This window comes from Condylostylus longicornis, unplaced genomic scaffold, assembly GCF_029603195.1.
Source record: "Condylostylus longicornis isolate FDR11 unplaced genomic scaffold, ASM2960319v2 ptg000081l, whole genome shotgun sequence".
Lineage (NCBI taxonomy): Eukaryota > Metazoa > Arthropoda > Insecta > Diptera > Dolichopodidae > Condylostylus > Condylostylus longicornis.
In genome coordinates, this window is record NW_026578049.1 from 3,240,204 (window position 1) to 3,253,783 (window position 13,580).

Here is a 13,580-nt window from a genome sequence, read left to right on the forward strand (position 1 = left end):
ATACGTGCATTTTCAATGCAATGGGTCATTTGACCCGTTATGGTATGTTTAGTGTTAAGTAACATCGAACCAGTTTTCAAAAAAATTAACTGTAATCTTTCAGAATGGGAATTTTCTTGCAAAAATTTCTTACAAAATTTTCCAATAAAATTTTAAATCGGCACATATAATGCACTTTTCAAGTAAATTTTTTAAATTGCCCCATAAAAAAAAATAATAAAAAATTTAAAATTGCTTTTTAATTTTTTTTTTTTTGTGTTTTTATATTCAAATGCAATTTTTGCGTATACACCAACACCATTAAAATAAAGGTTAAATTTTTTTATTTTATATATATATATATTCAATTAAATTATGCTATACAATAAAATAATAATAAAATAACAAAAAAAAAAACAAAAAACAAAATAAGAAGTTACAATAAAACAGACAAGAATTTCTGTTGGAATTTCTTCACCCGCAGTTGATGCAGTTTAGATAAAGAAGACATCGTTTGCCGCAATTTAGATATTAAAAAAAAACAACGCGTTCAAAAAAAGAATTTTTTTTTTCACTCTCGTCTCTTATTTAAGCGGTTTTTATTGTTGTTGTTTTTTTTTTACATTTATTATTGCGCGATTATAATTATTATAAAAAAAAAAAGACAAAAGGAAGCATAATTTTTTTTTTTGAACAATTCATTGTACAAAAATTTTTGAAATTAAATAAAAGAATAATAAAAATAATAACAAAAAAAAGAAAGAAATAAAAAGCAAAACAAAGCGAAATTTTTTTTAATTTCGCAATTTTTTTTTTTTCGTTTGCATTCATTCGTTTTTTACTTGATTGTCATTTATTGAAAAAAAAAATAATATCTAAAGAACCGTATTGCAATAATAAGAGAAAATCGAAACAATAAATTAAAAAGAAAACAAGAAAAAAAGACAAAGTAAAGGTCCTGATGAAAAGTGTAATAAAAAAATTTTAAAACAGTTGTAAAAAGTGAAGAGTTTTTAACGGTAATTTGCCCACATATGTTTTACTTTTATAATTTTTTTTATTAGAAATTTAGAATTTAAATTTTTAATTTTTTTTTTGGTGTGATTTATTTTATTTTTGTTCTTGAGTATGTTGTCACCACTATTCGATTGAATTGTATTCGAATGTATTATTAATTTTTGTTTACATACCGGATATTCATGCCATTTTTTAGTTTATTCTCCGGTATGCTATGAGTTATGGTTATTGGTTCATTTCATGTATACTTATATGAATGACAGCGATTTAAGGAAATAGAAAGACATTGTACATGAATATAAAGAAAAATAGAAAAGAGTTCTACTAATTTTAAAATCATTTTGAAAGTGCTCCCGCGCCGTCTTCTCACATATAATTGCTTTGCCGTAATTATTTCTATAAAACAATATAAATATTATGTAAGAAAGAGTACATACAGTTTTAAATGGCAGCTAATACACATATACACAGAAATTTTCATATATGCAAATGTATAAGTATCCATGTGTATGTCCAACTAAATCTACTCTATATACACATTTCCTTACTATACACATTTATGTGGAGCCTTTATGTTAGAATTTTTTTAATAAATTTGTTAGCGTAATGGCTGTATAAAAAATCATTAAATCACGGAATATTTGATGAGAATTAGATTTTTACAACGAAAGACTTTTAAAATAAAATAATCACAACAAAACAGAAATTATTTTTTTCCTTTTTCTAATCCCTTCAATCTCACTCTTTCCCAACCTAATAAAAGACAAATAAAAATTATTAAATTTTTTCTTAAATGTAGCAAAAATGTTGGTCCCACCAGATATGCTAGCAGCTCAAACACGTATGGTTTATCAAATGAATAAATTTTGTGCTGAACGTGTACAATCAAGAATGTTAAAAATTTCAGCAGCAATTAGAGAAATATGTAAAATTGTACAAGATATTTTAAAGGAAGTTGAAGTACAAGAGCCAAGATTTATATCAAGTTTAGTAGAATGTAATGGAAGGTATGTTTTTTTTTAACATATATATTAACATACATATATTTAATTATTTAATATAATATGAATACATAATTTTAAAATTAAGAAATTCATTATTGTTTTAAGAAATATGAACTTTAATATAACACATACAGTTAATATGTAAGTTAATACATGCCATAGACATGCGCAATATTTTCTATTCTGAAAATTTTTTAGTGGAAGAAGTTTGATAGTAAAATTTTATTAAATTCCTATTCATATTTGAGTCTCTTGTCTGAAAAACCAAATGGCATTCTGTGCCTAAAATTTCTTCTCAGAACATGGAAGTTGAATTTTTATCTTTCATCTCTGCTTTATATTGAATTTGATTTATACTGGTCCTTATAATTTCACATTTAATGGTGAATACATGCAAATATTTATATGTTTGTATATGCGAAAATTAGAGACGACAACTTAAAGAATTTTACAATAAAATTGTAATAAATAAAATGTAAGAAAAAATTATAATCAAAAAATTGAAAGCCTAAAAGTCTGCAATATTTTATGTAATTGTAGGAGAAACAAAATTTATATTTGGAGCTGTAAATATTCACTTTGCGTTCTCTAAATGCAGTTTAGCAATTTGAAATCTCGAGAATTTCAATTTAAACTAATTAGAAAAGCATCTTAAATTTAATCGTAATGCAATTTTATTTTCATACTTTCACAATATTTTCAATTTTTCCATACGATATTTGAAAATAAATGTAATACATACTTGTATTTTCTAAAACACTACAGTTGATGTCATAAACTATTGCACAACTATTAACTACAGTGACTATTCAAACATATTTCAGTTTCCAGAATAAATTCAATGTTGAATTTGAGGCTCTAGTCTATACTAAATGAAAACTCAATTATATTATGAATAATATCCTATGACATTCAGTGACTATTTGAAAATATTCTATTTAAAAATACGGGGGAACGATTTTCGAAGGAACGAATTCCTATATTTTTCTATATATGAAAAATTCCTCTTTATTGAAATAAACTAATATATAGGTTTACATTAAAAAATTTTTGCTATATAAAGTGAAAAAATTTGAGTATTTTTCTTTAAATTTTCATTACCTTACAAATATAAAACAGATCCCGACGGTAAAGCTAAGAACATGTTAATATCTTTGTTTCATTTGTTCTAATTGTTATTCCTTATCCTAAATCTATAGATAAATCTTAAATAATATGCATTCCTTTGTATCTCAACATTGTCTATTTGATCATATAACAAGCTTAGATATTCCAACTTTATCTTAATAATTCTTGGTAGTAGAAAAAAAGAATCTCAACAATGACTATTATTTTCGCGATTTTTTACTAAAAGAAAAAAAACAATCAAATTTTCAACCATTTTTTTCTTGTTGTTTTGAACATAATATCAGTAATCACGTTTTCGTGGACGAATTTATACAAAAAATGAAAAAATCAAATTAAGGCAGATATTTGTATGTAAACATAGGAAACATAGAAAGTATCATAATTTGTTCTAATCAATTTTTCTCAATCAATTCTTATAAAGGTTCGAAGAATCAATTACGTAGATATAAATGAATCCCTACTTGTGCAAATAATATTCAGTGGTAAGACCCAATTTTTGTATACAATATTTAAGCCGGCCGTAACCAAAAGAACGAGTAACCTTCCTCACTTACTGAGTCTTAGAAGTTTAACCGCTCTACGCCTGTGGCATAGGCAAATATTATGTAGAACTTAAACTGCCACAGTTTAAGGCAATCATCCCAGTAATATTGGCAAAACAGTTTGAAATTTTTTCATTAAGCAACTTAATAGATCACAGAAACACCCAAAGTGATCCTTGTCATCTAACTAGAGCCCACCAGTTTCCTTACTGGCATCTATCTTAAATCAGCCGGAATCCAAGAAATGATAACGGAAGGCATCATTATAAATGATTAAAATTGATGTATATACAATCAAATGTAAAATTTATTCTCGAACTTTGACCAAAAACTGTTCTTTATAAATACCCAAATTTAAGGGGAATCAGACTTGATTTTGTAACATTATAACTAAACACAAGATACAGATATTATGGAGGACCGATAATTTTCTCTATAAGTATTTTGTTATTCTTGTAAATCGAAATAAAATCGCTTAAAAATAAAATCTTGTATCTTTTTAAATATTTTGACTCCCATTTAAATATGTAAGGCATTGACACATTAACACCATAGGTATCACAACCGCCATTTAACAATAAAAACAAAATAACAATAAAAATCTGGACACAAAAATGTTTTCCCAATTATTCTCTTTTTTTTTCTCAATTTTCTACACTTATATAAAGAAATCTATACAATTTTAACAATACAAGATCTTTTTTGACCTAAGATGTTGACAATAATTCTTTTTTGTACCTTTAACATTATCTTTTAATACCTTTACTTACAATTTATTCTACAATTACCATTAAAATGTCAAAGGAATTTTATTGTGCAACAATGTCTATATACAAAAGCATATACGATGCAGACACACCAAATTGTGTACTGTTAATTTTTTGTTAATTTTAATATTGAAATTAAATCAAAACATTAAATTTCTGTTTCTCTCTCTTTCTCTCTCTTATATTTTATATTTTGTTTTTAAATTAAAATAGATTTGAGGGTATTGAAGTCATTTCACCTAATGAGTTCGAAATTGTATTATATTTGAATCAAATGGGTGTATTTAATTTTGTTGATGATGGTACATTACCTGGTTGTGCTGTATTAAAATTAAGCGATGGCCGTAAACGTTCAATGTCATTATGGGTTGAATTTATAACAGCATCTGGTTATTTGTCATCACGTAAAATTCGTTCACGTTTTCAAACATTAGTTGCAGCAGCATGTGATAAAAGTATTTATCGGGATATGGTTAAAATGATGGGTGATACAAGTGAAGTTAAATTAAGAATTCGTGAACGTTATATTGTTCAAATAACACCAGCATTTAAATGTTCTGGTATATGGCCACGTTCAGCAGCACATTGGCCATTAATGAATATACCATGGCCGCATCCAAGTCTTGTTGCTGAAGTTAAAACAGAAGGATTCGATTTATTATCAAAAGAGAGTATAGCATTACAAGGTAAAAATTCAAGTATGGAAGGTGATGCATGGGTATTGAGTTTTTTTGAAGCAGAAAATCGTTTATTACAAGGTAAGATGGAAAAAACACAAATGTTTTGTTATAGTTTCGTAAATTTTTTTTTCGCAGATTGTTTTTTTATCTCATTTTTATTACAATCTATAGGTTCTTATTTATGTACCAATATATTGTACATATAGAGTATTTATATAAACTTAGATATTATACAGGTATTCACACCCTTAAGTTAACAAGAGCATATTTAATTTTTGAGCACATTTTTCAATTTTGTTTCATTAAAAAACGGAATGATATTACTAACTTAATTTCGGAATACTCGAGTTTTCCCGAATACGAGATCTTTTGCTAATATTATTAATACATTTATGGATAACCCATGCTCTTGACTTTTCTAAGTGAATAAGATCGTTATGTATGACCAACTCAAATGGACAACATAGTTTGTCAAAAACAAACTTATTCAATATGTTTAAAACTAGAAATTGACTTGCGATAATTCCGAAGAACCTCTCATCTTTTCCGAAATTTCAAACTCGAATCAAACTTGGATTTGGAACTTTGACCGAATTCTAATATGGAATTCGAACTTTGAATAAAAACAAATTTATTTTAGAAAATATCGGTACAAAACCTTTTCAACTATAAAGATGTTATTCCAATGAGAGGTTCTTTGATGAAATAGTAACCCATATCCTATTCCATATTTTCCAATAGTGTTATTATTTTGGTGCGAATTTAATATATGAATATAAATACAATATGTTCATATGTTCATATTGAAAATAAAGGTAGATTTAGATTAAGGATGAGTGAACATATCTGTTTACTTTGTTAATTTTAATCTTCCGATGATATAGGATCAGTAATATGTATGCACAGAAAAAAAGTAGATTAAAATTCAGTAAATTCGATACTCTATATAGAAAACAAAACAAAATAAGTAACATTCCGATTTTTTTTTAATATTCTTATTTTTTTTTAATCCTTATTATATTTCTGCTACATTGCTCCTGTTGTTCATTAACTGGTTGTACACATCCATGTATTGTTATGCTGTTATACTATTGCTGCTGTTGCTGCTGTTATTATATTACTGCTGTTGTTGCTGTCAATTTTAATGATTTGGAACATAATGTATACAAAACCATACTTATATAATATTATCTACTTGTATATGGTTGAAAATTTTCAAATATCCTGAATATTACAAAACAATCGATACAATTTGTAATATATATACATACATACACATTATATATTTGGTATATATTGGGTGAATTTATTTGAATCATCACATACATACACATATATGTATAGGCGGCTGTCGAAAACGTTGTTTAAGCATTTTAAAAACACTTCGTGATCGTCATCTAGATTTACCTGGTAATCCAATAACGGTATATCATTTAAAAACATTACTATTATATGAATGTGAAAAACATCCACGTGAATTTGAATGGGATGAATGTTGTATTGCTGATCGTATTAATGGTATTTTTTTACAATTAATATCATGTTTACAATATCGTCGTTGTCCACATTATTTTCTACCAACATTGGATTTATTTAAAGGTAAATCACCGAGTGCATTGGAAAATGCTGCTAAACAGGTATGGCGTTTAACTCGTGAAATGTTAACGAATGCAAGTGCATTCGATAAATTGTAAATAAAAGAATAAAAGATGAATAAATAAATAAGAAAAAAATAAACAATATGAAACTTAAATAAAATTAAACAATTAGAAATTTAAAAAATAAAAAAAATATTGAAAATATCAAGCTCATAAGTATAAAATATTCAATAACGTCTTTATTGAAAAACATTGGAGCATTGGGATAAGAATAAATAAATGTAATTGTGGTAGGAATAGGTAAAGTTTGATCTGTCGAAGCAAAAGAAACAGTCCTATAATTAATGTATTCGAGTTTGAAAAATTGAATATTAAAAATTTCGGGTCATATATAGAAAACCGTCTTAAATAAAACTCCAAATTTTATTCCTCTATTAAATTTTTTTAATTAAAATATATTCTATATATAAATGTAATTAATATTTGGTTGCGAACGTTTATTTTTTATTGGGCGACAGAATAATATTAAGCATAATAAATTTCAAATATAATCAACACTATTTATTTTAAAAATAATTAAAGAAGCACGGGTACTGGGAATTTATCCCGAATTGAAATCAAATGTTTATATTTAATTGAATTGATGGCTGTAAATTAATAATAAAATGTAGAGCCGTTAAAAAATAAAATGTCTGACTACAAAGTATAGCCTCTTCAATCACACCAAGTAAAAGTGTGATTTATTACATTTTATTAATGTGGCTTTAACCATGAAAAACATCACGTTTTTTGCCGGAATAAATTTTGTAATGAATTCTACCATTCCCTTTATTTATTTGAAATTAAGTAAAGGCAATATTCATTAGAAAATTCCATTGCAGTTTACGTTTCGCTTTGCAGGTGTAATCTATTATATTATTCAATTAAATATTTTGCATTTTAGGATTTTGCAATGATGACCGTGCGTTGCACTACACAAAATTTTAATGACATAATAATTTGCCTACTTTTTATATTCTCCACAGAATTTTCGAATTTCAAATGGCGTACGAGTATTTTCGAAAAAATGTTAAATTAATAAAATTCAATTCAAAAGTTAATGAAAATCACAAAAATTAATTATTTCAGCAATTATTAGCCATTTTGTATAATAAATTTGTAAGGGCTCAAAATTTTTTAATTAAGTATTTTAATAACTTTTACTAGAACGCCATTTTCGAAAAGTCTTTAATTTTATTCAAATTTATCAGTGAAATTTTCCAAGTGATATTGATTCTGTCTGCTCGCAGCCTATATTTAGAATATTATTATAATACCATTACTCCATTATTAATTATAATAGATCATTATATTAAAATTATACTTATTGAATTTTAATGCGAGTAATTAAATAAATAAAAAATTAAAATGTTAAAAAAAAAATCCTCTAACAACGTTCATTATGTAGCATAAAAATTTAAAAATCGAATTTTATTTTTTAATTTATTAAAATAAATTAAGTGAAAAATTTAAAAATATGAAATAATTATTAAAATATTGCTATTATTATTATTATAATTATATAATAAATATGTATACGTATATTCGATAGGTGATATTAATTTTTAAGATAAGAAAAAAAAGTAAACTATTACAATTTTAAAGGTGCAATTAAAAAACAAAAAAAATTCTTTATTAAACAAATAAAATATTTTTTTTTTCATTAACTCTTTTAGTAATTTAATTAATTAAATAATTTACTGTAATAATTATTATTAAAAATAAGTGTAATAGCGCCAAATTTTGTAAACAAGACATGGCGTTCAAAAAAATTTCGACACAATTTGTTTCTAATTCTCAAAAATATTTTTTATAAAATTTGATTTTTATTAATTTAATTTACATAATATTTTGAATAATGATTATGTCCTATTGTCATTTATTAATTTAAAAAAATATTATTAAAAATTATTTACAAAAAAATAAAGCAAATATGAAAAAATTATGTATACGAAAATTGGAAATTTTCTTATTTTATACAAAATGAAAAATAAATTTAATATTGAATAAGTTATTTTTTATGTTAAACATTTTTAATATAATTATATTATTATTAAAATAAAATATTAAACTAAATAAAATATTTAAATATTAATAATGCAAATCAATTAAAAATAAAAATTAAAAATGATTTTTTTTTAAACTATTTATTTATAATTTGAGCACTATGTGATTGCACAGAGTCGTCCAGTATAATATAGGGCGGCAAACTGAGCTGAGCAAAAGTCGACTAAGAACTAAAAATTTTATGTATAACCCTCCAACGTTGAAACGGCGAATTTAAAATTAGGTTGTCGTTCGTACCACTCTAAATCGTATAATGTTTCGTTTCTATTCGGCCATGCAATTCGTTTAGTATTTTAGGACTATTTTCCGCCTGTTCTACTAGATCTTTTGATTTTTTCTAGGTTTTCTTCGTATATATAGTATATATGGAACACATTTTCTATATTTTTCGGTATCTCGTTTCGCTTGCTAACCTTCTTTGAAGCATTTCTCTCGCGGAATTCTCTAATTCATTTTACAGTTTTTGCTTTCTCATTTGCATCAATGCATTTTACAGTTTTTGCTTTCTCTTCTCCTTTATAGTACAAAACATGCGTTCTCTTCTCATATTTACAGTGACAACATCTGTATTGCATTTCACTTTATTTTTATAGTTTGTGTTTAGCTACGCCCATAAAAAGAAGAGGAGTGTGTAAAATATAGTATAACTAGGCCTCATCATGATTACATTGCATCAAAATATCGGTAATTGCTTATGGTATTGCTTTATCACGTCCGTGTCTACTTTTACATCATTTACTCATCTCTATTGTTTTAAAAACATGGCCCGTCACGAAGGACGATTAAATTGACATGAATATTTCTTCAAATTTTCTAGTTATGCTGCTCTTAAATGTTTATTAAATTTTTCGCATATTTAATGTAAATTGTATTTAATTTGTCACTATAAACTAGAGATCAAATGACAGCAACTTTAAATGAATTATTTTATGATTTAAAATTAAAAAAGACAACATGGGCAAGTCAACGCAGCTCAACTTGTTACGTTTCAGTTTTGGCTCAGCCCACATAATTAAATTTTTTAATTATTCTCAACTTCATTCAAAAATCATTCGAAAACAGAAGCAAAATGTTCATTTTTGTATATGCACATTTCACATACAAATATGAACACTCTTCCTGTAAATTATTTATATGACATTTTTAAAACAATGTAAGTATTTCTGTTTTTTTTTTTTAATAAAGGTTTTAAAGATCCTTTTTTTTGTCTAAATTAAAATTCTTTTATCCTTATTTTCCTCTTAATTTATGCCAAATGAATGTCAACGCAATTCTTACATCTTTTAAGTTTTGTTTGTTTATTTATATTGGTGAACCCTTAGGGCATACAAGACTATATTTTTTTGTTTCTTTGGTTGACAAAGGGACCTAAGAGACCACATATACCTAGACTTATATACAAGTATATTTTAAATAAATTATGAGTATATTACATATGAATAAAGAGAGGAAGAACTGAAAGAAAAAGGAAAACATAAAATTTTCCCGGTAGCGTTAATTTGTCTACAATATAAATAACATAATTTTTTTTTCCTATGTCCTCTACACTAACAACATACAGAACACATAAATACATAAAAGGAATGTAAAAATGTCAATCCAAAAAATGTAAGTATAATTTTGTGAAAAAGTGAAAGTAAATTTTATATATGGAAGCGTTTCCAAATTTTTCTTTGATTTTTTATTAAAATTTTATTTCAGAGTCTATTTTACCTTATTTTTTCGACATTTTTTGTTATATTATTTCTATTCTCATTATAATACGCTGATAAAGAAAACTAAGAGACTAAAATGAAAATTTTCCCTATTATTTTTTTCTAACTATAACAAATTTAATTTTACTAATTGACTTAATCCATTACTACGGTGTAAACAATAAAAAAATATTCAGATGTACAAACGTGGGGAGAGTATATCTTATTAAGGATAAAATTACTATCGTATTGCTTCATTGATAATGTGTCCCATGAGAAATATTCTAAAGGAAACTATATAATATTTATATAGAAATGCATATATTTAAAAATTTAATGATAAAAGATTCCATGTAACAATCCTTATGCATAGAATTTCGGAAATAAAAAAAAATTTTGTACAGGAACGTTATAATTACTTTTGTTATAACTTAATTTTCTTAAGAAGCTAAACAACAATCGGATAAAATTCGATCAAATTACAATAATTCAATTATTAAAATAATAATTATGAAGAGAACGTATCTGGCAGGAATATAAGGAATATTTTCTTTGTCAAACTTAAAATATAAAGTTGGTATTAAATTAACAGTGGTCTGATAAGGTTTCTTTGTTTATTTCTTTCTTCATATAAGATTTAACAATGTCCTTTAAGGAAAATTTAAAACATGCAATAACAATATTTTTATTATAATTACGAAAAAAGAGAAAGTGAATCCTGTTCACTTTAAGATAATTTTGCGAATCAATTAATTCAATTTACTTCCTCATATAAATTGATTGCTAGTATCTATTAAAAATTATTAAAGAACACGAATTTATAGATGTTAGATTTTCAATTTTTGGACTGTAATTACTGTTTATTAATTACCTCAATACGAAATGAACACTGAAATGAACATATTGTTCCTGTAGTATTTAAATTTTACAAAAATTTCATTCGCGCTACTTTGTAGCATTCTATGTATCTCTCTCTATACACTAAAATACCTTAAAAAACTATTGCAAATTGACACAAAGCCACACTGGGTTATATTGGAATATCTCAGAATCTCAATTTTGAAAGATTTAGAATTTGTTTTTTGAAAAATACTGTTTAAAAAGGCTCCCAGACAATTGCCGAAAATACTAACAAATAAACATAAAAGTGGTGGGCCTCTTTGAAGCCTTCCTCTGATGATATATGATTCCATACATCCTTAAGGGTTTACTTATGGAAATTTGCATTTAAAATATACGTTAATTCAGTGAATTCAACATAATAATCGAATACTCACAAATATTTGAGATTTTTTCTGAAATTAACTTGGTTTGCAACAAATCATAATGAAAATTTAAATTAGTTAAACATTTTTTCTCGCAGTGTACTCGTATTAGAATAGAATTTTAAAATTATTGTCTCGTTTAGTTGTATTTTGAAATAACCTTTGTTTGATGTAATCTTAAAACCTATGCCACTACTAAGAAAAACTAGATTCAAATATTTCTTGAAAATGTAGATTTTATAGCAAAAGCACGTACGTATTCAATGTGTTGTTCAATGGTAATTAAATAATTGGAATAATTTTAATTTAGCTCAATAGTTTTTAGAATATACTCGTATAACATAAAAAAAACAGGAATTTTCTTTCATAGCTGACTAAATAAGTAATCTTTTGTTGTTGTCTTAAAAATGTCCTGGTTGCTAACTTTTTTTATTGTTCATAATTCATAAAATGGAACTACATAATATTAATTTTTTAATATTCGAACAGTAAAACCTTTTCATATTGCAAGAATGTAGAAACTTTTATGACAAAGCATGATCATTTTCAAACGACTATCTGCTGACACGAGCTATTATTTCCGACATTTCTTAACTTTTTTCGCCATGTTTGTGTATCTCATAGGAAACAGAAACGTATATGTTGCCTAAATCCTCCCTACATATACGTTTCCTATAAATTCCGCATTAAACAGCTTCATCCAATATGTGTTCCAAAAAAAAATTATATTTTTTATTTTTTTTTTTTCAAAAATTGGAAAACAAAAAAACCGCATTCAATATAATAAAATTGAAATGTTAATTCCCGTTGACAGTCTTAAGCTTCTTGAGTTAAGCTGAGCTGACATTTATTTTATGAGCATCTTATATAAGCGTGTAATATTTTTTTTTCGATATTTTAAAGGTATAATTCTCTCTTCTTTTGTTGTTCTTGTTATTATTTTATAGTTATTAATCAGTTTAAATATTTCGAAATGTTAAAAATAATTTTTAATTTTTTTTTTTTTGTAAACATATGGTGGCAATTCAACGGGCGCCAAATGTCATTTCCTTTTCTTGTTTTTCTTTTTATTCCGTCTTAAGTTTTTAATCCTTTTTTTTGTTTTTTTATTTCGGAAAATAATGATTAAATTAGGGTAATTGATAAGTTTTTATTATTTATATAGAATAAGTAATAAATATTTTTAAAAATAGGATATAAAAGGGACGGATATGTACTCGTAATTGAAATTAAATGTGATCTGATTTTAATAAAATAAGTAAATTAAATTGTGTATAGTTTGTTAACCATAAAACGGAATTATTTTAAAGGTATAGTAAAAATAAGTCAATTTTCTAAGATAAAATTATAAGATAAAAGTGAGAAGAATATAAACTAAGAAAGAGACCATATACATTCTGCATTATATTCTGCAGTTTTGATTATTAACAAAAACCATTTAATTGGAAGTGAGCTTCATCGCTCATTATCAAATTGTGTATGAAATTTGGATTTTCTTCGGCTTTTTGTTGGAAAGAAATGGCATAATCAAGCCTTTGTTGATGGTCTATCGGCTTCAACTCTTGCACAAGCTGAATTTTATATGGGAACATGCGTATTGAGGCCAAAATTCTCTGAAGTAATCTTCGTGATAGTCCCAGCTGTGTCGAACGTCTCGTTGTTGATGTTCCTTGATTCTCATCTACACTGTTCACTACACGTTCAACATTTTCCTTCGTTTGTACCGTACGCGGTCTTCCACGAATTTGTACGTTTCTTACTGATTCATTTTCTTCAAAATGTCTTACCAGACGGAGAGAG

At 25.5% G+C, this 13,580-nt stretch overlaps 1 protein-coding gene across 1 annotated transcript; it reads left to right on the plus strand.

The window, feature by feature from the left end:
- Window positions 1-478: 478 nt before the first annotated feature.
- LOC129613164 (protein mab-21-like) lies at window positions 479-8,273 on the plus strand. The gene is made up of 4 exons (XM_055527123.1): window positions 479-998; window positions 1,796-2,003; window positions 4,651-5,195; window positions 6,462-8,273. The coding sequence occupies exons 2-4, from the start codon at window positions 1,801-1,803 to the stop codon at window positions 6,809-6,811; spliced, it is 1,098 nt and encodes a 365-aa protein (XP_055383098.1). The 5' UTR covers window positions 479-998; window positions 1,796-1,800; the 3' UTR covers window positions 6,812-8,273.
- The last annotated feature ends 5,307 nt before the right edge of the window (window positions 8,274-13,580 follow it).